General features: G+C 35.1%; 3 protein-coding genes and 1 long non-coding RNA gene across 4 annotated transcripts in view; all 4 read right to left on the bottom strand.

The window, feature by feature from the left end:
• LOC114540502 (fibrillin-2-like) overlaps positions 1–5,356 on the bottom strand; it is a 44,199-nt gene extending 38,843 nt beyond the window's left edge. The window contains exons 1-3 of the mRNA XM_028560635.1: positions 5,339–5,356; positions 4,825–4,993; positions 3,427–3,555 (exon numbers count right to left, since the gene is read on the bottom strand). Coding sequence (XP_028416436.1) covers positions 3,427–3,555; positions 4,825–4,993; positions 5,339–5,356 — 316 coding nt within the window. The remainder of the gene's footprint in view (positions 1–3,426; positions 3,556–4,824; positions 4,994–5,338) is intronic.
• A 580-nt stretch (positions 5,357–5,936) lies between these two features.
• On the bottom strand, positions 5,937–8,477 carry LOC114540516. The gene is made up of 3 exons (XR_003689073.1): positions 8,372–8,477; positions 7,785–7,901; positions 5,937–5,971 (listed from the first exon to the last, which is right to left on the bottom strand). It is a non-coding gene; the product is annotated as an uncharacterized LOC114540516 (long non-coding RNA).
• Positions 8,478–13,736: 5,259 nt separating this feature from the next.
• LOC114540501 lies at positions 13,737–18,763 on the bottom strand. Its single transcript, XM_028560634.1, has 3 exons — positions 18,683–18,763; positions 17,131–17,515; positions 13,737–14,055 (listed from the first exon to the last, which is right to left on the bottom strand). The coding sequence occupies exons 1-3, from the start codon at positions 18,723–18,725 to the stop codon at positions 13,737–13,739; spliced, it is 747 nt and encodes a 248-aa protein (XP_028416435.1). The 5' UTR covers positions 18,726–18,763.
• Positions 18,764–21,125: 2,362 nt separating this feature from the next.
• LOC114540517 (latent-transforming growth factor beta-binding protein 2-like) lies at positions 21,126–25,013 on the bottom strand (the record flags this gene model as incomplete). The annotated part of the gene is made up of 10 exons (XM_028560640.1): positions 21,126–21,142; positions 22,063–22,179; positions 22,406–22,531; positions 22,972–23,088; positions 23,234–23,350; positions 23,837–23,956; positions 24,283–24,402; positions 24,484–24,603; positions 24,680–24,799; positions 24,894–25,013. Coding segments are annotated over 10 exons (1,094 nt in total), but the record flags the coding sequence as incomplete, so codon positions are not given.
• Between the last annotated feature and the right edge of the window lie 146 nt (positions 25,014–25,159).

The raw sequence follows: 25,159 nt of genomic DNA, 5'->3' as shown, positions 1-25,159 counted from the left end.
CGCGTTGCTCTTGTATAGGCTTGTCAGGAGGGCTGTAAACAATTCCAATTATTATCCCAGTGATAGATCTTGGGAGACGAAAGGGTCTAATCCATACCCACATACATTCATACATACGATTTTCGAGGTCGTCACGTCGCCTGGAAGGGATGGTTTCTGATACATAAGCACAAACTCCTCCTCCTCTACCACATAGTCTATCACGTCGAAAAAAGTTATACTTTGGGATTTGTAGGAGATTATCATCAATACCGTCATGTAGCCATGTTTCAGAAATAGCTACAAAATCAGCGACATTATGTTGTAACATAACTGATAGCATAACTGATATTTTGAATGATAAAACTTTTATTAGTTTAAAAATATTTTTCATTTGGATGGTTTTGAAAATATACGGAAAAATTCACTTCTAAAATTGATTAAAATGTAAAGTAAATTATGCTTTCCGATAGAAAAACTTTGATTCAAATAGTTGGTGAAAAATCTACGATTTTAAAGCATTCTTGGAGTGTTTTTGAACAGGTAAATAGGTAGATTTTGTATTTTAAAGCATGCAAGTATTTCGTAAGTTTAACTTGTAGATTATACGACTTCGATCATTCAGCAGAAACGAGTATTATAGAATTTTACTAATGGAAATATAGGTTTATTACTTCAGGCGAGGGGATTTTGCATGCATGTATTTCTAGTAATAGTTTTAATTTCGTATACGGCTCAAGATTTGGCGTTAGGTACTTCAGCTCATAACTTAGAAAAAGTAAAAAGCACTGGCTTCAATTTCACCCCCTGAGTTATCGTGCAGTTCGTCTACAGTTGTAGAAAAAAAAATACTGTTGCTGCTCCTCTTACGATTACGTTTTCGATTGAGAAGAAAGGAACAGATGTATAAGAAAAACTTTTGGGTTATAGAAAGATTTTCAAAGAAAGATTCTTTATAAGGACAATGCAGACAAGAGATTGAATCAACAGCTGGCTTACAGAGGCTTCAAAGACATGCTAGAGGATCAAATAATTCATCAAGATCTGCTCAACAAGTTCGAGATGAATATAAAGATTATTTTAGTTCAACTGAAGGTGTTGTTATATGGCAAATGACGCAGTTTTGGCATTAACTGATATCTTTGATCCATATTAAACTTATTTAACCCGTTCTCAACCAGTAGAATTTGTCCACACCAACATTTTTTCTGGACCCCAAAAAACCAAGATTGGCAATCATGACAATAACAATACGTAAAGGCATTTGTGCTATTGTAACGTTAGGGTATTTTATATCGGCCTAAAACAATCATCAGAGCCTTCAAGGTCGAACAAAACTTGCTGGATTTTCATTCCTGCTCGCCTATTCTTTCTTCGAGGAAGCTTATTTAGGGAGGAATGCAAACTTTTTTAAAGCAGCATGTCAGGGTCGTCTTTCTTTTGAAGTAGTTCATTATATCATTCCTGTGATGATTTATGTTATCTTGGTACTCCAGAATTAGATAATCCACACAATTTGACAACTACTCACGGGCTAATCTTTTTTGTTTAACTGAGGATTCATCCCATTTTTTCTTTTACCTGAGGAAGATTCTTTCCGAATTTCGATGCAATGCTATACCACGCATTTTTCTTTTTTGCCTGGTCCTTATACGCTCTGAAAGAAGTATTCCATAAACATGGTTCTTCTTGTACTGGAGCAATAAATTTCAACATTATACTCGATAGTCCCGATTGCATTTTGATCATCGTTTGTGCTATTTTCTCACAAGCGAGTTGCTGATATTTCAGTTCCAACTTCGAAGTCCAGCTTTCGCTGATGTTCAATGTCCCGGTATTTTCCATAGAAAACACAGTCTGTTCGCTACACATTTCACTCCTGTCATTGGCAGCCATTTTTGTTTGTTCGTAGTTCAGCAGTAAGATCGCAAAAGTAGAAAGCAATTCTTCTTTATTCTAAGAGCGCGCGATTTAAAAGTTTTAGGATTTTCTCACAAATACGCGTGTGTGTGTAAAGGCGGTTTTCCACTAGGCGGAATTTTTCGATCGAACGAAATTTTTCGCTCAATTTTCTTTTCAATTGTGAGAAGTCGACCGAAGCGGATTCGCTTGACCGACCACAATTGAAAAGAAAATTGAGCGAAAAATTTCGTTCGATCGAAAAATTCCGCCTAGTGGAAAACCGCCTTAATAGACCTTTCCGTACGCGGCGCTTGGTTTTGCGTAGAAAAGGGAAAGGTTTTGATTGGTTCTCGCAAAACGTTTGTTAGTCGAAGTGTAAATTAATGCCAAAGCCTGTCCACAAGACCTGATGAGGGATAAAGAGAGTCGCGAAGAGAATACAAACTACATGCATGTTTACATGCGCCGTCTTGAACACCAGGACAAAGGCAGTATGCAGAAAAAAACAGACCCATGCAGCACTCCAGCAGTTGGTTTCTAATTCACATTCGCTGAATCAGCGCCTTCTCGATCATGACGAACCAAACTTTGTAAAATTGCTCGACTTACTTGACTTTGATGTCTTCGACACGACCATCTTGAAATATTCCGTAGTCCTCAAACGCTTTGTAGAAGCAATTTTGTCTCGTATTCGCTTGATTTAAATATCAAAAAGTTGAATATTATATCTTCCATGCCAAAAGGTAAAATATTTTCAAGGCGTCCAGACATTTCTGCCGCTTGTAAACTGAAAGGATCAGGTATAGTATTTTGCCTTTAATTTGCAATCGATCTTTAATTTCAGGTCAAGCTTATCTTTGTGGAAATAAAACATTGATTGAAAGCTTCATTTTCAGTGCTGCCTTTGCAAAAAAGCAACAAATTTGCCTTTTAGGAGAAAGTTTCTCAAATTATACACATTCATATTGTTCGAAGTTTCATCTGTTATTCTCGTGATATCCATTGTTAGGCTTGTAAAATATATTGTTTTCAATGTTTAACTTGTCCGAACTTTTTCCCGCACTGCAAATTAGCCAATGAAATCTTTCCATGCAAAACTGATCAACGCGCCGCGTGCGGAAAGGTCTATTAGAAAAGCGATCGCAAAAAGTCGATCGCGTGACATTTTGCACTCAATGGAAATACTCCTTTAACCAGTAACGGAACGCCAGGTACTAATTCTGCCCAGATATTTTAATTACACCCGGGTATTGTGTCGCACAATAATTATACAGAACCAAAAGTTGTTTAAATTCAAATTATATAAAAATTGTATGCATGCATGTTGACATTAAACGGTCTAGTTGGTCGTTTTTGTTGATTAGGCACATGTATGAACCAGAATTGTAATCAATAACACCTAGATTGGTTATTTTGGTATTACATTCAGAACGCCGGTGTCCATATCTCGTTATAAGGTAATGAAACTAAGAGGAATTGCAGGCACATGCAGGTGGGTGAGGTTGCCAACGATGTTATGCTTCATGTAGCCTACGCGAAACCTACCAGTACATTCTCCATCAATAATTTGCTGTCTTGGACTAATACAATTACAACGGTATGCTCCAGGAAAGTTGAAACATTCTTGACCTGCACCTGAACATTTTCGCGATTTTCCAACACATTCGTTTATGTCTGCAAAGATAGAAATGGGAAATCCATTTAGCCTAATATTGTAGAAAAGCAGAATTAACTAAAAGTTAGCATCAAATCTGGTATAACAACTCCCTAAAATAGACAAAACACTTCTCGACGTTTCGACCCGAGGACCTTCGTTTAGTATTAGTATTTCAGGAAAGTTAGTTTTTCATATACTAACCCTCTTGACGAAGGCCCTCGAACGAAACGTCGAGATGTATTTTGTCTATTTTAGGCAATTGTTATACCTTTTCCCATTGCTATGATTTCCCTAGCAACGCGACCCTGGGAAATCTTACACAGCAAAAACTCAATTTTATCCAGTAAGTTGCTACTGTTGCCATTGACGTTTTTTATTTCTCAGTAGACATTATACTTGCTTTCCTATCGTTCTTAAAGTTAACTTTTTATCGTTGTATACTTGTATTATTCTAATCCGTGAAGGTATTAAAATTTGTTCTCCCTTAGAGACCTTTTTTTTTCATTTTGACACTAGATATAATACCAAATCGCTTATTTACTGTCATCTCCGGAGAAAAGTGTGTTTTTCTGATCCTCGACCGCGGTTACTGTTGCCCGAGGCGCACAACGGATTTTTTTCTTTACTTTTAAATCCGGCGACAAACTATAATGCCGCATCATAGGCAGCCCAATGGCGAATGGTTTTATTTGAAATAAAAGTGCACTAAAACATTGAATGGGCTGATGCTGGACACGCGCTGCTGACGTTTGAGAACGTTGAAAAAGACGAGTTTGTAATCTGATTGGCTCCTTGTTCTCGCTGTTTTGACAGCCAATCAGCCAATTCTGCTGTTATTTTACCTGAAGTATTTTCGGATTGTTTGCATGTGTCCATGTGCATGTGAATATTGTGATTGAAGGAGCCAATCAGATTATATATATATATATATATATATATATATATATATATATATATATATATATATATATATATATATATATATATATATATATATATATATATATATATATACTGTATAATGCCTACATTGCCTAAACAATGTCAGGCACCCGAGTCGCCCGTTGCGTAATACACAGGATGTCAGGATTTTAGTTAGCGTGAATAATTTATACATGTTTCAATTTAATCAAAATACGGATAGCTTTGTTCTAATGTTTTAGTGCACTTTTATTTCAAATAAAACCATTCGCCATTGGGCTGCCTATATGATATAACATAAAATGAGCGGGCGCTGGAGCAATTCATGTGCCAGCGGTAGCAAAGTTGTATTGCAAATTGCGTACCTTCACACCTGGTGCCATCTCCTGTATAACCTTCATTGCACGTACAAGTGAACAACCCGATGGTATTACTGCACGTTGCCTGACTGTGACAGTTATGAGCCCCGACTGTGCATTCATCAACATCTTTAAAAGTAATGAATTTTAAATATTGACGTAAACCGGTCAGTTTCTTAACGAAATTTATATGCCATATCGCTCTTACTATTTGGATAAATGGACTGAGTGGTGCATGGTGAACAAATGCAAATGGAAAAAAATTTAAAATCCTCTTTCCTTCTTTAACTTAGGCATGTTGGAAGGCAAAGAATAATTCATGTGTAAATAATATACAACTATATAGAGCAAACAAGGAAATTAGGGTAATCGGGCGAGCTAGGTAGCTGTCGGGGAAACAGGAGTAGAAATATCACTCGCGTTCAGACTTATCTTTGCGAAAGAAAACAAGAGAAAAATAAATTTTGACAATGGATATAAAAATAATTTTGAATATGCCGATATTCTATGTTTACCTTACCTGTACAGTTGTAACCATTGCCGTCATAGCCCATGTTACAAGTACAATTATATGAACCATCAGTATTAATGCAATTTGCATTTACATCACAAGGATTTGTTTGACATCCATTGATATCTAGAAATATATTACTGATGACGTTCGCAAGGACTACATTAAGATTCATTTTTATCATGTGTACAAAATTTTTGTATTTTTCCCCGATATAAAACATATTATTAACAATCTGACTTAGCTGAGTATATGGCATGGTGAACAATTGTAAATGAAAAAAGAATGTAAAATTCTCTCTCCTTCCTCAACTTAGGCACGTTAGATCCATGCGAAAGACTAATGCATGTTCTAATTATTCAACTATTAGAGCGAACAAGAAAATTATATAAACTATTCAGGAAACAGCGGAAAAATATCGCTCGCGTTCAGATTTGGCTTTGTGAAAGAAAAATAGAAAAAAAAAATTTTGGCAATGGATATAACAAATAATTAGAATATGCGAATAATCTTTTTTTACGATACCTGTACAGTTGTAACCATTGCCCTCATAGCCCATGTTACAAGTACAATTATATGAACCATCAGTATTAGTGCAATTTGCATTTACATCACAAGGATTCGTTTGACATTCATTGATATCTAGAAATATAGTAGAGATGACATTCGCAAGGATTACATTGAGTTTGATTTTGATAATCTGTAGAAATCTTTTTCTATACTTTTCCTCAAAACAAAAATATTTCATAAATAACTGTTAACAAGCTGAGTATATGAAATGGTGAACAATTGCAAATTAAAAAGAATCTAAAATCCTCTTTCCATCTTAAACTCAGGCATGCTGGAAGGAAAAGACTAATTCGTGGGTATATAATACAACTAGTAGAGCAAACAAGGAAATTATAGAGTAATCGTTTGAGCTAGGTAGCTGTCAGTAAAACAGTGGATAAATATCTCTCGAGTTTGACTTTGATCATCTGTAAACTCTTTTTGTACTTTTCTCTAAAAAAATATTTTTTTAAAGCTGGGTGTATCGCATGGCGAACAATTGCAAATGAAAGAGAATCTAAAATCCTCTTTCCCTTTTCAACTTAGGCTTTTTGGTAGGCAAAGTCTAATTCATGTGTAAATATTAAAACTACTACAGCAAAAAAATAAATTTGAGTAATCGTGTGAGCTAGGTAGCTGTCGGGGTTGCTGAACTAGGTAGTGTGAGACCTATATTTCAGACCTATATTTCCTGTCCTTCCAAACAGTCCATAGATGCTTTGCGGTTTGCGACTAGACCCAGTTCCCTTGTTCAATTTGTAAATGGCTAATTTGACAACGACACGCTTTTAATATACAAAAACACAGCGAGCAACAAAAATCAAAATATTTTTTCCGAAAGATTTGAGAATGGGCTGAATGTTAAAATACCTTGAATATGAGAATTATGTTTTGAATCTCACTCCTATATTTTGACGCCATCTTGACAGAATATGTAAAAAAATTGCCGCCAAAATGACATACGACAATTTTTCACGTGTGAAGAATATCGTACGTCCAATGAAAAGCCGTGTATGGCATTTTGTCACACGTGAAAAACATCGTATGTCCAATCAAATTGCATAAAATTAATTTACACAGTGAAATACGACTTTTATTTCATCATTCTGCTGTGCATAAATCTCTATACACATATAATAAAACCTGTTATACAGAAATTGACGTCATCAAAATTGTCAAGAAGTCCGTTAGATTTTGATTAATCACGCATCTTAAGGTAACGCCAGTGTTCGGAAGACTTGAAAAGTAGTTTGTTTTCATTCAGGAACAGTTTTTAGATGTTAATGTCTTGATCACTTCACTCATGAAAATGCTCTAACCACAAGTTTCGTAATACGTAGGTGCAATTTTATTTGAATAATCCTAATTATTTCTCTTGTGATTATTTCTCTTCTTTTTACGAACCAACAATTACATATGTTAGTCACAGGTGTGGATAATATTTGGCTCATCATTTCGGTTTATTATTGGCCCTTTTGCATAATAGACCAACTTTTGATTTAGGCGACAAAAAGGAAATTTCCGATAAGTGTATACTAAATTTAGTAAAATTGCCAAGTTTGGCTGCAAAATTTTGTAAAGTACGGAAAATATAGCCATGCGAAGTTGGCAATTTTGCATAATTCTTTGTAAAAAAGTATACAAATTTCGGTATGCTCTTTCTAAGATCGCAAGTTGATCCACTAATCACGCTACATTGCTTTAACGAAGATGAGTCTCAGTGTTGCGATGCTGATTCCATACTCTTGCCTCTGAGCCACAGATGTTGCTGAACTGTTTTTTATTGAAGTTAAGACCCTTAATGACCTTTATTCTACATGGAGTGAAGTGTCACATAATCTTAAAAATCGTAAAGGTGCGGCTGAGTATTATGTTAAATGAATCTCCACAGAAAGTGGTGCTGTACCTGTACAATTTGTTCCATTTCCCTCATATCCTGTTTGACATTTACAAATGTAAGAACCAAAGGTGTTTGTGCAGTTTGTATTGTATCCACATGGACTATTTAAACATTCATCGATATCTAGGAAGTTTGGACAAAAATGCGATAATTTATAAGAAATAACGAAATTACTTCTGGTCAACTCTAAAAACGACCAATATGTTCCTGATTAATTAAATCACAGCTGAAAATGTTGTGCTGCTCATGGACTGTGTGTCAACAAGTTGCATAAACTAGTCAAATTTTAGGCGATTATTGTAAGGTGTTAACAATCATGCGTGGGGGTGCAACTGACTCATTTTTGTTACCGAAAACAACAAGAGCTGTGTGTTTATACCTGTACTTATTTCAATAATACCTCTATTATAAATTATTTAAAATCATGGTAAGATAAGTTATAGTGTTCATGCAGTTCTAATCCTTGCTGCAATTTTGGAAAATAGAGAATTATTTTATAGAGAATATAGAGAATTATTTTAAAAAAAGGCTAGATATAATTTCCATTATAATCGGTATTGTCTGGTGCATTCCAAATTCCACTTTCCGTATACCTTGGCAATGTGTTTGATTTCCAGTGAATCCAGTGTCACATGAGCATACAATGGTGCCGGGAGAGTTCGTACATGTCGAGTTTGCAGGACAGGTGTTATTTAAAGCACAGTGGTCTTTATCTAAAAGAAGAAAACAACTCAGGTACTGTTTACATGAGCCCAGTTACCCAAGTTGAGCAAAACGAAAGATAACTTTAAGTTTATTAGAATAAGTCCATTTATGAAACCAAACAAGCCCATGAAAACTTCCATGATTGTATGCTTATTTTAGAGCCTAAAAATCACCTCAGGCTCGTTTTGGAAATGCAATTTGCTGAAAATTTGGAAATTACCTGAAATATTATAATTTTATTCCTCCAGATATATCTACTCGTCACGCAACTGTTATTTTCGAACACGTATAGTTGCACGTATACGACGAATTATAGAATTTTACACTGGATCGAGTAAATAGTTTCTAATTTCCGAAAAAACGAACGATAGAAGTAAGCGAGACTCGTTTTTAAAAAAACAACAATACTTAAAGATGATGTAAAGTCCGTTCTGAGCATATATTCTGCGCATAACAATGTTTGTTTACGTTGGTTATATAATCTTTACATGACGTATGCGTCGTTATAATTTTATTATTTTCTTCTCGCTCGACGGGCTGTGATCTGTGATGAATATGCTTATTTTTTATTATATTTTGAAGAAAATATTGTTATATTTTGAACAAAATATAAAGCGAAGCTTGTAAATAAACAGGCCGTTATTTAAAACGTTATATATTTGTAATTGTAGGACAAGCGAGAAGGTGGCGTCTGTAGCGACAACAAATAGCCTCGCCATTTCGGGCCTTATTCAACAAATAAATTCTTGGAGCATTCCTTTCAGCATAATATTGCTTTTTCTAGCAGCTTTATGATAAGATAAGTTATCGTCGTGACTCGCAATTCGAGCCTCTTCGCCTTGCGACATAAAATAAAATAATTTTGCTCCCGAACTGCCGTTTGTAATACAACGCGCTAATATCGCATATCATTAACATTCCAAAAGTTGCTTCCCCAATGATGGAATGTGTTGATGCGCGGAATTTATGCGCAGAACGGACTTTACCTCATCTTTAAGCGTGTAAAAATCATATACTATCATTCTATCAAAATTAGTTGAAAAAGAACTGCAAAAAATAAAAAATGAATTTCTGAAGGAACTTACCAGATACAACAATAATTCTTGTTGCTTCAGTTGAAAGTGAAATCGTAGTAGCCACTTCATCTGACCATTTATTATATTTATTAATTTTTGATGTTGTTGTATCGAGGATATAATAATATCCATTTCCTTCTGCAATGTCCACGGTTGTAATACTTCCTGATTGATCTGTTCCTATCTGTGAAGTCTGACCATCGTACGTTGTTTTTAATATCTTGTAATTTGTCTCAGAAGTGAATAGAATCCAGTATACAGTTTTATTCCAGATATCAAGCGCAAGATGAGTGCCTATTCCAGGAACACCAGAGTGAAGAGTTTGAACAGTTCCATCAGCAAGACTGTACCGGATGAGATTACGACTGTTTGTAAGATCAGTGGTGAAAAATATTGATCTAGGTTCAAAAAAATTCGACATTAAATTGTTTGATATTCATGCATTTACCGGTTATATATGTTATCATAGTTACGCAGCTCTAAAATTGCTACATATATACCTACATAAAACTTTATTTAGACACGCTAGTCTCATCAACATAGTTGTTTTTCATGAGGGGCGTGTTAAAAGATAGATAATCGTTACATAAAAATAGAAAAAATTACAAGCCGACAGGATATATACAAAAAAACAATTATTAGTAAGTATCATCAAAGAAAAAAATCAGCTTCATCTCGCCGTAGATGTCATATTTCTCTTAAAGAAATGAACCGAATCAGCGTTTTTTTTTTATCTATAGGCAAATTATTCCAATGGATAGCTCCATTATATCTGAAACTTCTTTTAAGAAATTCCTTCTTTGGTTGTGGTAGTATTAAGTCAGTTTCACGATTCCTAATATCATATATAGGGGGAATCGCCTTCATTAAAAATCATGGAACTAAGTGTTTTAAATTTGGAGGATGATCATTTAATATTTTATACATGTAAATAGATTTAGAATAATTGCGTCTCGTATTTAAAGATTCTCAGCTTAACAATTATTCAGTACGTCAACAGATCGAATATCAAAAGCAGACCCCGTTATAAATCTCGCAGCACGATTTTGCAGTCTCTGATATTCAAACTGGGGCGATTTTAGACGCTGGATTAGGGGGGGGGGCGAAAATTTATACACTTCTATTGCTGTGTGTTTAAATTCGATTGTTTAACACGAATGATGGCGAGTACAATAGACCGATAATTATGGTATGAAATTTAGAAGCACTTTAATGGTTTTCTACTCTCACAAGCTACGTGCAGCTGCAAAATATCCTTCTTCAACGCATGCATGAAAAAAAATTGTAATTTTGAAAAAAAAGTATAGAAATAAGCTATAATGCGAGAACGAGGCTTGCGCTCTTGGCCCCTGGGCCTCGTTATCGTGTTATGGCTTATTATTAAATTGATTGATCAAGATAAAACTGAAATTATTTTTCTTTAATTGCAAATGATTGAAGTATTCGAACAAATAGGTCGGCAATTTACAGATAGATGTGATTTATTTGGACATGTCGAAGGTTCCTTGCTGTTTCTTCTATGATTGTGAAAATCACCTCTCTGAAACCGTGAGCACCTCAAACATTGCCGCCTTTGCGGACGATACCAAACTTTACAAACCTATAAACACTGTTGCTGACGCGTCGTCGCTACAACAAGATCTGACAAACTTCCAAGAGAGCTCTAGCAACGCATGTGAACCGAGCGCTGAGAAATGCGAAGTCTTACGATCGAATCATAAGAAAGCTCACCAAAATTGATTTCCCTTACAAGCTGCGTAATTCTGTCCTGAAAGAACTGATCACGAACGTGTTTTGGGCAACACATCCAATCTGACATGGTCTAAACATATTGAGGTACAATGTGCTCAAGCAACAAAAATGTTAGGCTACATTAGAAAAATTACTCTGGACATGAAGTCTATGTCAATTCGTCGCACCCTATATTTGGCTATTGAACGCTCGAAACTATGCTACGCTTCTCATGCAAGTCTGGGCTCCACAATCTGTGGAAAACATCAAACGTTTGGAACGAATTCAATGACCCGCGACCAAGTTCAATCTAGATCTTCCGTTTATGTGCGAAATCACCTATACACAGAGACTAGATATGTTGAATCTCCTACCACTCTGCTATTGGCACGAGTTTCTCGATCTCGTCTTTTGCTTTAAATGCATACATTGGATAGTAAACATTGACAACAACGTTCTACCACGAACTCAAAACCAAAAAAGAACAGCAAGATCAATTGACGCCACTGTTTACTGTTGCTCACCACAAAGTGCAAGACTGCGACATTTCAGAAATCGTTCTTATCCAGAGTGCGAGAGTATGGAATACACTACCAAAAGACCTGACATTTTGTGGTTTCAAGAACGAACTTTATATATATTGCAAATTAGCATTGAATTTTTATAATGCCGAAGATCCTAGAACGTGAAAGTCTATATGTTTGTCTTGTAACGTGTCTTTTAACCTGACTCGTTCGACTTCGTCTTGCCTGATGTCCTGTAAATGTGTTTTCGTTTTGTCTTTTGTGTTGTATTATTATCAAGGGCCGCTGTAGCCTAATTGGCGTAAGCTGTAGCGTATACCCTGACATGTAATTGTCTATCATTTGTGCTTATTATTGTACTGTATAAGTTTGTGTGTAACTGACAAAGCATTATAAAAAAATAAAAAATAAATAAATAAATAGATAAATAAACGTCCTCATTGTCAACATATTATGTAATGTTTTCTTATTTTAAAGGTTCAATTTTTAACCATTACCAAATAACTATACTTTAACCATAACTACTGAATAAATAGTTATATCAAATTAAATTGAAATTTAATTTACCTGTCATGGGTGTCGATTTGCAAATCCCTGAAATCATTGTCTGGTGATCACCAATATCTGGTAAGTCGTTCCGTCATAGTCAATCAATTAAGTAAATCAGTCTTCGTGAGATAATAGACACTTTGATTCGCTGATCAACAGCAAAGGGACCGAAATTTGATGGAACGAAACATTTTCAAATCACTCCCATCCAAATTGAGTTATAATTTCTCACGTCCTTATAATACCAAAGGCGGTAGTTCAGTTCGTCGTAAGAAAGGGTCGCGCTTGGTGTCTTCACCAAAGGCTTTAGATTCTCCACCATCAATAGAAACATAGGAAATGGAGTGGCGTTTGAATAAAAGATGTATTCAATTTCAGCTCCATTGTTTTCTATACATTGGCAAAACATTTAAAGATTTTAGCAGTGGAAACAAACGATAATCTGCACTGCGTACTAGGATTCGTGATGTATAGTGTTTACACCGACAGATAAATAAATATAGTAAATAGATGAAATGAATGAGATGTTATTAAAAGCGAATAAATAAATAAATTTCTGCCTATTTTGCGAATCGGTGATTAGAGCCTTTTCTTCATCAGGGTAAGGTAAATCAGGGTAAGGTAGTCATAGCGTTCATTTCATAAGAGAATTCTTCTATGGGCTGATAGAATTTCCATTATAATCGGTATTGTCTGGTGCATTCGAACTTCCACTTTCCGTACCTTGGCAATATATTTGATTTCGTGAAACAGGGTCACATGAACATACAATGGTGCAGGAGAGTTCGTACATGTCGAGTTGGCAGGACAGGTGTTATTTAAAGCACAATGGTCCTTATCTAAAAGAAAACAATTCAGGTACTGTTCATGAGCCGTTACCCGAGATTGAGCGAAACGAAAGATAACTTTAGGTTATAAAAGGTCCGTTTATGAAACAAACAAGCGCATGAATAACTCCCATGATGTATGCTTATTTTAGAGCCTAAAAATCATTCAGGCTTCGTTTTGGAAACGCAATTTGCTGAAAATTTGGAAATTACTGAAATATTATAATTTATTCCTCTAGATATATTACTCGTCACGCAAGTTAGCAGTTATTCGAAACGTATAGTTGCACGTAACGAAAAATGATAGAATTTTACATTGGATGGAGTAATAGCTTCTAATTTCCGAAACACGAAAGATAGAGGTAAGCAAACTCGTTTTAAAAGACAAAATACTTAAAAGCGTGCAAAAATATATACTATCATCTATCAAAATTAGTTGAAAAAGAACTCAAAAAATAAAATGAATTTCTGCGGGAACTTACGATACAACAATCATTCTTGTGGCTTCAGTTGAAAGTGAAATCGTAGTAGTACTTCATCTGACGATTAATTATATGTATCATTTTCGATGTTGTTGTATCGAGGATAATAATATCCATTTCCATCTGCAATGTCCACGGTTGTAATACTTCCTGATTGATCTGTTCCTATCTGTGTAGTCTGACCATCGTACGTTGTTTTTAATATCTTGTAATTTGTCTCAGAAGTGAATAGAATCCAGTATACAGTTTTATTCCAGATATCAAGCGCAAGATGAGTGCCTATTCCAGGAACACCAGAGTGAAGAGTTTGAACAGTTCCATCAGCAAAACTGTACCGGATGAGATTTCGATTGTTTGTAAGATCAGTGGTGAAAAATATTGTTCTAGGTTCAAAAAAAGGTTCGACATTAAATTATTTGATATTCATGCGTTTATTACCGGTTATATGTTATCATAGTTACGCATGCAGCTCTAAAATTGCTACATATATACATACATAAAACTTTATTTAGATACGCTAGCCTCATCAACATAGTTGTTTTTCAGGATGGGCGTGTTAAAAGATAGATAATGGTTACATAAAAATACAAAAAATTACAAGCCGACAGGATATATACAAAAAAACAATTATTAGTAAGTATCCTCAAGGAAAAAAATCAGCTTCATCTCGCCGTAGATTTTATAAACTTCTTAAAGAAATGAACCCAATCAGCGTTTTTTGTATCAATAGGCAAATTATTCCAATGGATAGCTCCATTATATTTTAAACTTCTTTTAAGAAATTCCTTCTTTGATTGTGGTAGTATTTAGTCAGTTTTACGATTCCTAAGATCATATATAGGGGGAATCGCCTTCATTAAAAATCATGGAAATAACTGTTTTAAATTTGGAGGATGATCATTTAATATTTTATACATGTAAATAGATTTAGAATAATTGCGTCTCTTATTTAAAGATTCTCAGCTTAACAATTATTCAGTACGTCAACAGATCGATCGAATATCAAAAGTAGACCCCGTTATAACTCTTGCAGCATGATTTTGCAGTCACTGATATTCAAACTGGAGCGATGTTAGACACCGGATTAAAGGGGGGGGAGGGGATTTATACACTTCTATTTAGAACTACTTTAATAATTTTGAAAAATAAGTATGGAAATAAGCTATAATGTGAGAACGAGGCTCGAGCTCTTGGCCCCTGAGCCTCATTATCGTGTTATGGCTTATTTTAAAATGTTATGATCGGAATAAAAATGAATTTATTTTTCTGTTTTAAAAAATTCCATCCCATGCATGATAGTTGCATTGTTATGTTATTTATGCGCATGCACGAACGAAAAAAGACTGGTAATCATCAACGCCATCATGGCAGTTAATCAAAAAAATTGATACTTTTTGCATACTTATAAGTTATAATTTTTGGAATATTTCATCCAAAGACCTGTGCAACCACAAGTATTTCCACCGGGCAAAATGCATATATGTGTCCATAGAAGTCACAAAGCTGATAAGATTGTTCAATGTTATCAAACGCCGACGAGTTTCAAAACAGCGACCGTCAACAAACACCTTGAAACTGATCCTTGGAGAGTGCTTATTCTCTACGTTTTGTGTGCGGTGTTTTTCATCAAATCATCAGGCGATGTTGAAATCAACCGTGGACCCAAAGACGACTCGATTTGTAGCATAAAAGGTCTCGTTTTAAACGCAAGGAGTTTGACAAGTTTAGTTAAATTTAAAACTGACAACATAACGGAAAGTAATCTCGAACGTTTTTAAAACCTTGTTTACACCGAAGATTTGGACATTGTCGGTGTTAGTGAGACTTAACTCTCTGATCGGATCTACAGCTCTAAAATTGTACACCCGGGATAATGTATTGTCTGGAAAGATCGTGAAGACGCGGGGCGGTGGTGTTTTACTGGAAGTCAAAAACTCTCTGTTTAAATCTGTGCGTGAAATCGAGCATAATCACGATATGGAGTTTGTTTTGACAGAAATTACAACTGCGAAAGACATGAATTTGCTAATCAGAGTTCACCATGTATGTCTTACACTACATCTCTGGTTTCCTAGTTTCAAAATTGCTCAAGAAAATACACTGCCCACAGTGTATTGGTGGCATTGCAGCCTCAGCCAGTCACAATCAAGTGCAAACCTACAAACCATGTGATGACATGTATGACAAAGCCTCTTCATTCACTTCCTTTATCAACAAAGGTGGTCTTCACATTCCTTCACCGTTTACTCTTAAAGTTGTGGCAAGTGCAGAGCAAGTATTCAAGTGTTATGGGTCATCAGGTAACCATAACAAAATCTCCAATACGAAGAAGCTGAAAGAAAAAGTGTTACAAGAAGTCAGCTACAAGTTTGCTGAAAACGGTATAGAACAGGAAAGCCATGGATATTGCTTAATTGAGTGAAACACTGTTTGACAACCACAGTGTGTGGCTTGTTAAATGCATTGCAGATCAATTTTTCAGGTTGAGATTGTTCACCTATGCAAAAAGGTACAATGAAAATGTTGTGAGAGCAGGAAAACCAAGCAAAAGGCACCAACTGAACAAATATACTTTGTTTCGAAACGAATGATTTAGTTTAATTAATAACTAATCGATCTTCAAATAATGTATTTATAAATATAGCCATGCAATATGTTTTTTATTGCATTCTTTGATACAAAGTTTTTAAAATTGAATGCATACAATTTGTTACAACCTTACCTGGCAATGTTATTCTTTCTAGAGAGGTAACTTATACCGTATATTTGTTGTGTTTACAAAACTGACCGAGTTCCACTCATACACGTTGCCGCCATATTGAATTTTAACCGTTCGTGCGCGGAGGTCTAGTTCGGTACCGAAGCAGCCTTCAAGATCCGCCATGTTTGGCTTCACTTTTAGATTACGCAATGTACTAGAGCGAGCCTTCCATATATATAGTGTTGACTGGACCAGTATACCGAAGGCCGCAGGTTCAAATCGCGCGTGGTCAAGTAGAATTCTAAAAACATTAAAAAATTCCAAGCGTTTCTCTATTTACAGCTTCATTAGTGGTAAAAAGATTCACTATAATTATATCGTCCTATTTATACACAAGCATATCAATCTCATTTAATTACACATTGTCATTTAAATATATATATATGTATATATATATATATATATATATATATATACACCCGTTTGCAAAAACGTTGGCCGCAGATAGATATATAGATAGATACCCGAAATCTAATTAGAATTGCATATGTTGTGTAATATGATTGAAATCCCATGCAAATGTATTCATGTCCAATTCTAATTAGACTTCGAGTATCTATCTATCTATCTATCTGCGGCCAACGTTTTTGCAAATGGGTGTATATATATATATATATAATATATATATATATATAATATTATATAATATATATATATATATTATAATAAATAAAATTGAAATTGAAATTTATTGTACCTGTTATGGGTGTCGATTTGCAAATCCCTGAAATCATTGTTTGGTAACACACCAATATCTGGTAAGTCGTTCCCATCGTAGTCAATCAATTTAAGGTTAAAATCAGTCTTGGTGAGATAATAGACAGTTTGATTCGCTGCATCAACAGCAAAGGGACCAAAATTTGATGGAACCGAAACATTTTTAAAATTACTCCCATCCAAATTTGAGTTATACAGTTTCTCACCGTCCTTATAATACCAAAAACGGTAGTTCAGTTCGTCGTAAGCAAGAGTCGCGCTTGGTGTCTTCACCAAGGCTTTAGATTCTCCACCATCAATAGAAACATAGGAAATGTGAGTGGCGTTTGAATAAAAGATGTATTCAATTTCAGCTCCATTGTTTTCTACATTGGCAAAACATTTAAAGATTTTAGCAGTGAAAACAAACAGATAATCTGCACTGCGTACTAGGATTCGGGATGTTTACACCAACAGATAAATAAATTAAATATAATAAAATAAATGAAATGAATGAGATGTCATTAAAAGCGAATAAATAAATAAATTTCTGCCTATTTTGTGAATCGGTGATTAGAGCCTTTTCTTCAGAACTATCTGACTACATTTGTTTATTTTAAGTTTTGCTTGTCCGCTGTTCTTTATAGACTTTGTACGCGATGAAAGCGTCTGTTTCGTACTGGATCGCTATTGTGGTAGTTCGACACGTTGCGTTTTCATCATTTACATATTAGAAATGCCAGATTACAGAAAGAGCAAAGGGGGAAGTCTGGATTTTCAATGGGCTAAATATTGCGAGAAAGATAATTGGTCTTTTCCGAGATTTCTAAGGTTAATAATCAACGTGATGATGAAATAATACCCGGATCGTGATAGGGAGTTCAGACACTTCCATACAGCTACAAACAAGTTTTTTCATATTTTTGTGAGCTATATGCCCTTGATCGAATCTGGAAAAATAAATCCGGCGCTGATTCTTAGGATTAGTGGTGGTTGAATGGTTGGGTTGTTGTCTTTGCATGCGGACAAAATTGTTATGGAGATGCCTTGGGCCGGCGATGGATAATCTGCTCTGATACTGGTTTTTCATGAGGTGGAATTTTGCGTGCGTAGCGGACTTTTTTATTGTCTGCGCACTTTCACGCAGAACTTTTGTGAGAAAAACAATGAAAAATTCCGTTCTGCGTGTCAAAATTCCGCCAAGTGGAAAACAGGCTTTATATACTAAAAATGCAAGTTCATAGCCGTCCGCCAATATGTAATAGATCATGCATATATGAACCAGAGCAGTTTTAGTTTCTGATGTAAATTAAACGGTTTGTTTCACATCAATTCATGCGATAGTCACTTTCTCTTGGAAAAATTCATGCGAGAACTCGTCTACCGAGAGACGAAAATTCTTTGGCAGGTGTGCAAATAATATTTATCGGATCTTAGTTCAATTTCTAAAAATTTTGTATCATGACTTCAATTAATTTGGAGCTCGACAACTTGGGATTTTTAAGCATGCAATTATGCCTAAACCATTCTTTGCGTGGTTTAACGTAACTTACCCAAAGTGAACAGAAGAAAGTAGAGAAACCATTGATTACCCATAAGGAGTATCGATCACTTCTAGGAAAAACAAAATAAACAACCAGAAATTTATATGCTTGTGGCTGAGCTGGAGAGTACGTGCTAGGCCCAAGTCTTATATACCATGCAGAAAGACGATCTGAAGCTGCACACATGTCTAAATTGCCCAGATATTATTATATCAGTTTATTATTCAATAGTTTAAAAGTTATCGATTGAAATTACCTCAAACTCGAAAATGTCCAAATTTTGTTAGTGAAAAATAATTTTGTATAAGTATAACCATTAGGAATAGGAACGTTCTATCCGGATACTCCAATAAATTTACGCTGCATTATATGATATAAGCCTAAGTTTTCAGATTTGTTAAGGAATTTATTCAATTATTCTTCAGTATCGCGGCATGTCACGCGTTGGCGTTTTAGAATGTTCGGTTTGCCGTTGTATACAATACGTCTTGAACTTTGTAACACTCATTTCAGTCTTATGTGCTGGTTCATAAATATTATTGTACACCAGCCGTTGCCATTACATGCAGTTGGTGTTGTTATATCCTATAAGGTGTCTATATTAGGCTATTAGCTTCGCCGAGAACCAAAATTCCAGACTATAAGACTTTTTTATGATAAAGGACAATTTACGCTTAGGACTAAATTTTGATAGGAGTAACAAGAGGGAAATAAACCACAAGAGCTAGAAAGAGTGTACTTAAATTAGTGCAAATGCAAAGTTTGGCCGCGAAATTATGAAAATTGCGGCAAATATAGCAATGCGAAGTTGGCAAATTTTTTATACTTTTGTATTACTTGTGGGAATGTGTTATAACACTTCCGGCCGTAATACAAAGGTACACAAAATTTGTCAACTCCGCATGACTATATTTTCCGTAATTTACAACAATTCGCAGCCAAAATTGAGAGTTTCACTAATTTTAATAAGTCATATACTCTTTCAGAAAGTGCCCATATTATCGCCGGTGTAAGAAGTTAAAGCGCAAGTCGTCTATTACGATATTATTTGCAATCAAACATTACGACACACTGACACAGTGTTTCTAAAGTTATGGCACAAGGAATTTATAAAGATACTTTTAACTATCAAATGATCGTTTTATGATTATGATCCATGACATTACCTTAATTAAATGAGCTTGGCGTATGCCAAACAAACGTTAAACAAAATAAGTTATTTTAAAGCACGTATATAGCGGCGTATGCCAAACTAACTGTCCTAGAAAATGACTGTTGCAAAGCATTCATATTTAGGTTACCTTTCAAAAGTAAAATTTCACTTCGAGATTTAGCTTCGTTGTGTTTGTTGTGAATACAAGAATGGTAGCAATAATTTTCAGATTAGTGTAAAGCAATAGCAGACACCCTGCCGATTGATTTTACTTAACCATGCACCGTATTATTATACTATATACATTTAGTGGAATTGCTCACAAAATATTCCAAGTAATAAATTAAGGAACTAATGATGGATACGCTCAGATACGACTATCAGCATAATTTATTGGGAAGTATAAATCGTCCAAGCGCAGGTATAGTTCGGGAAATTTCGATTTAGATTAAGAGCTATGTATATGGAATATTTCATTATCTCACCAGCACCGAGCAGACACAGCGGTGTTAAAGATATCCTGCCGATAAACTGAATACATTCTTCGGATACTTTGCATGCCATACTTACTGTTTACATTTTTGCACAGTTGTTATGGCAAAGAGCCGCTCGAATAGTTTTAATAATTACTAAGTTATTACACAAGTGTGGTTGCCTGTTTTCAAGCGAAAACTATAAAATTCGAAAATGTGTCATTGCCGTCTTTCCATCAGGAATAGAATTTGGAAAATGGCAATTCATTGTGAAAAAAATGGTACAATGTCTGGGAGGAATTTTCTAAGAAGAAGTCGATATAAATAGACTATACCTTACACACGGAAATAAATAGGCTTATAGTTAATAATTATGCCCAACATGCCATTCCCAACTATTTGAAAAACAAATTAAGCGATTAAAAATACATGTGTTATTGTCGCGCAAAAAAATTGGCAAGACGTTGGTACTGCTGCAGGATTGCACAATTATATTGTCATAACACGTTGATACCTACAAAAAATCTTCAAACGAATGTAATTGGGGATGGACGTGGTGAGAATTCCTCTATGTCATGTTTATACGAGGAATGTTAATTATAAATCGCCCAAGCGCAGGCAGTTCGGGAAATTTCGATTTAGATTTAGAACTATATTTATGGAATATTTCATTATCTCACCAGCACCGAGCAGAGACAGTGGTGTTTATGCCCGACACGCAATTCACAACTATCTGCAAAACAAATTAAGCCATCAAAAACCCATGTGTTATTGTCGCCAAAAAAAATTGACAAGACGTTGGTACTGGTGCACGGCCGCACAATTGTCATAAAACGTTGATACCTACAAAAAATCGTCAAACGAATTATAGGATTACAAAAATTGTGGATTCTGTGGGTAGGCCAAAATTCAACATGTGGCAGATGATTAGGTGCAGAAGTTTTTACCAAGTTATGAGGAAGAAATTGTCGATTCGACTAGAAATATGCCATTCTTTTTTCTCATTTTCATTCTGGAGTAAAGGAACGAGAGAATCGATTGGTAAAGTTATGTCAGCATCGCCAAAGATTCGCCTACAGTATGGTGAAATACGAAGGCTTTAGAACTGTTTAAGCAATAACAAGGGGAAATAGCATAGTAAACAAGTTATCTAAATTGATTATAAGCCAGTGACGTTTTGCTGTTTGTAAAATTTTCCCAAGTTTAGGGCAAAGGCAAAGCACTTGACGGAAGAATATCGCTGTACCTTGACTTAAAGCCATCGTTAAAAATACATCTCCGGAAACTAAAATCGTCCTACGTAAAACACTTCAGTAGGAAAAAGTAGTAAAAATTCTCGCCAACCTTGCCACAATGAGACACTGAGTAGACTCGTGTAACACGCGTGAGCACCACGAGAACGAAAACGCGATTTAAGAATAAATAATACTTATTTGCACGCTGCCTGTAATTATATGGTAAAAATATGCATTTTTGTTGTACTTTTGTATACATTATTTTATATAAATAATTATAATCTATAAAAAAAATATTTTACTTGAAGTGCCAAGAATTTCTTGGAAGCTTTCATTGGCTTTGGAATTTGCTATTATATAACCTATAATAGCAAACTCTTAAGTGAAGAGATTTTTTTTGAAATATAACAAAATATAAAAATATAAATATATATACATTTATATACATTTATATTACATATCTTATTGGCATCTTTTTCGAAGAGAAGACAAGAAATAAGCGCAGAATAGAGATAGCCAAGTTTTTACCTAAACAGATTCTCCCATTTCCCTCAAAACCATTTTTGCATACGCAAAAGTATGAACCATTCGTGTTTGTGCAGTTGGCATTTAAACTACACAGGCCTATTGCACATTCATCAACGTCTGAAAAAATAAAGAAGGAAGAAAAATAAATTTTTTTTATTCAATTTTTCTTATTATCAGAATAGTAAGTACTTAATATTATATGATTCATAAATTCAATAGAATTAGTATTTACTTACGCCCTTTTTTCGGCAAATAAAGTTAAAGGCAGAGAAAGAAAAAATGCTATGTGAAAACAAAGAGGGTTCTTCTGCAAACTCTCAAAAAGGAAAGTGCATAGTTTTACCTGCACAATTCGTAGTTTCCGCACTATTTCTTTTATATCCAATATGACATCCACAAACGTACGATCCTTCAGTGTTTGTACAAATTGAATTAAAGCCACATGGAGCTTCCAAACATTCATTCACATCTGTAAAATCAATAATATACAAGAATGGCGGCTCACTTCATTTTCAAGAGCCTAGGTGGATCCAGGCCGTCAGTGTGAATCAAGATAAAGTTCCTGCAAAACATTCTGTGCAGGTTTTTTTACCTTAATGCTGGACAATTTTGATGGGTAAGATCACTTACAGATTTTTGGTATGATTGACGACATAACAACGATTCACCTCATTTCTCAGGAGAAGCCCAAAATTTAATCCCCCGCCCTAGCTACGTCTCTGCACTACTTGCTCAGATTCGTTCTTTTATTATGCGCTTTCAAACATATCGCACATACAGTGTCAGTGATTCCGCATCTTAACCATTAAAACATTTTTGTGGTGGGTAATTTATATTTACGTATAGTGCAATCAGTACAAAGCTCAACCTCACCCTAATAGTTACCAAAAGAGACGTCACAACTCAGACCTGTGCAATCGGTTCCATTTCCATCATATCCGTTTTTACATTCACAAAGATATGAACCAACAGTGTTACTGCAGTTTGCATTCAAATCACACGGAGAATCTTTACATTCATTGACATCTGTTGAAATCAGAAATAATCACCCTTTTTTACACTGATTATACTTGACGCATCTCTTATAAATTGCAACGAATACTTGCTCTTTCGTCTTCGCACATATAGCAACATTGGTATTCCAACCTCTCAAAAATTATTCTAGGTTTACCGGTACATCTTGTTCCATTTTTCTCATAACCGATATGACATTCACACAGGTGTGAACCAATTGTGTTTGTGCAGTTGGCATTCACATCGCAAGGCCTTAAAATGCATTCATCAATATCTGCAATGTAAAACAAAATCGAATTGAACAATGTTGGGAAGGAATATCTATTAAAACAGGTTAAATATCAGGTATGAAATAGCTATAATTAATGCCCTGTGTTCAGTCGGATATAATAACTCTATATTGGATGCGCGATTAAATAAGGGCTCTTATTGGGATATTTGTTTAGCAAGAAAACTGTTGGAATACCAACACGCGATAGCGCTTTTTTGTGCGTGTGTTTTAATCATCCGAGATTCTAAAATTGGCTCTGAGCGAGCAATCAGATTTCGTTCTCCATGCAGTAATATTTACTAATTCATTCATTCATTCATTTAAATGAAATCTTACATCAGATTTCCAAAAGAATGCTTATGTATGGAGGTTTGCACCAACCATGTTAAACCCATAGCTGATCAGAAACAGCAAACAACCTTTCCCCAAAAGCTTTTTAAATATAGAAATAGCTACATATATACATACACGCATACGCACAACTCCTACCCGTGCAATTTATTCCAGTTCCTCCATAACCAGTTTGACAATCACATCGGTATGATCCGTCAATATTTGTACAAATTGTGTTGAAGCCACACGGTCCATCTTCTATACATTCGTCAATATCTAAAAACGTTCAAAATGAGTACACAGGAAATACTTTTGGGGCTTGTATAACTTTATCGAAGGCCAGTTCGCAAGAGGACCATAATCGTGTTGGATAATGGAGATACAAAACAATTTTTTTTCAACAATATTTTATTTAACGTATTATAACACACACCACCAATCTATCGTGAATTAGGTCACATGCACACTCCATGTATACTCCATACAAAATAGTTTGAAAAGATATGCGAATCAGTTACAAACAGCAGTGGTTGTATCGAGAAAATATTGGAATGTAGAATTCATGAAAACATGTGGAATTATAGTAAAAGGCGTCAACTTACCTGTGCAGTTAAATCCATCCCCATTGTATCCAGAATCACATGTGCAAATATAAGAACCATCTGTGTTGTTGCACGTAGCATTGGAATGACATGGGGAAGATGTTAGGCATTCGTGCACATCTGAAATAGTGAAATCATCAAGATTTCGTTTCCCTTCGGTTAACGCACTTTCGAGAATCTAAATTATTTGTATAGTCATACCAGTACAAGAAAATCCGTCTCCACTATATCCCGATTTACACGTGCAAATGTAAGAGGAATCTGTATTATGGCATCTGGCGTTAAAATGGCAAGAAGATTCTGTCTGGCATTCGTCCAAATCTAGGAAGAATATAGTTTGATTTTTTACAAACACTTCGTTGTAATAGTATGCGAGAAATTTCCTGAGAAATCCTACCAGTGCAGAAATACCCATTTCCGGTATATCCAATATTGCATGTGCAGATGTAGGACCCTAATGTGTTATTGCACGTCGCATTAGAATCACAAAATGAATTTGTTTGGCATTCGTCAACATCTAAAATTAATAGTAAATTAAAAATGTAATACTTCATTACATTTACAGCATGCCTTACACTAACAAAATTGTTATATTATTTGCATAGTCTTACCAATGCAGGTGAATCCATCTCCACTATACCCTGGATTACATTTGCAGATGTATGATCCACCTGTGTTACTGCACGTTGCATTGGAATGACATTGGGAAGATATTTCACATTCATTTACATCTAAAATGATCGATTGGTAATTTTATCATCATGAAATCTAAACTTTTTATGAAGATTAGGTAAACATTATACATTCAAATTTAAATTATACCAGCGCCGCGAAGCGGCGCGCCCGTATAATTATGATTATACGAGCACTCGAAGGG

This window comes from Dendronephthya gigantea, unplaced genomic scaffold (genome assembly GCF_004324835.1).
Source record: "Dendronephthya gigantea isolate DGI-Jeju-01 unplaced genomic scaffold, DenGig_1.0 000237F, whole genome shotgun sequence".
NCBI lineage: Eukaryota > Metazoa > Cnidaria > Anthozoa > Malacalcyonacea > Nephtheidae > Dendronephthya > Dendronephthya gigantea.
Note: the sequence above shows the minus strand (reverse complement) of the source record. Positions and strands in the feature narration are given on the sequence as shown.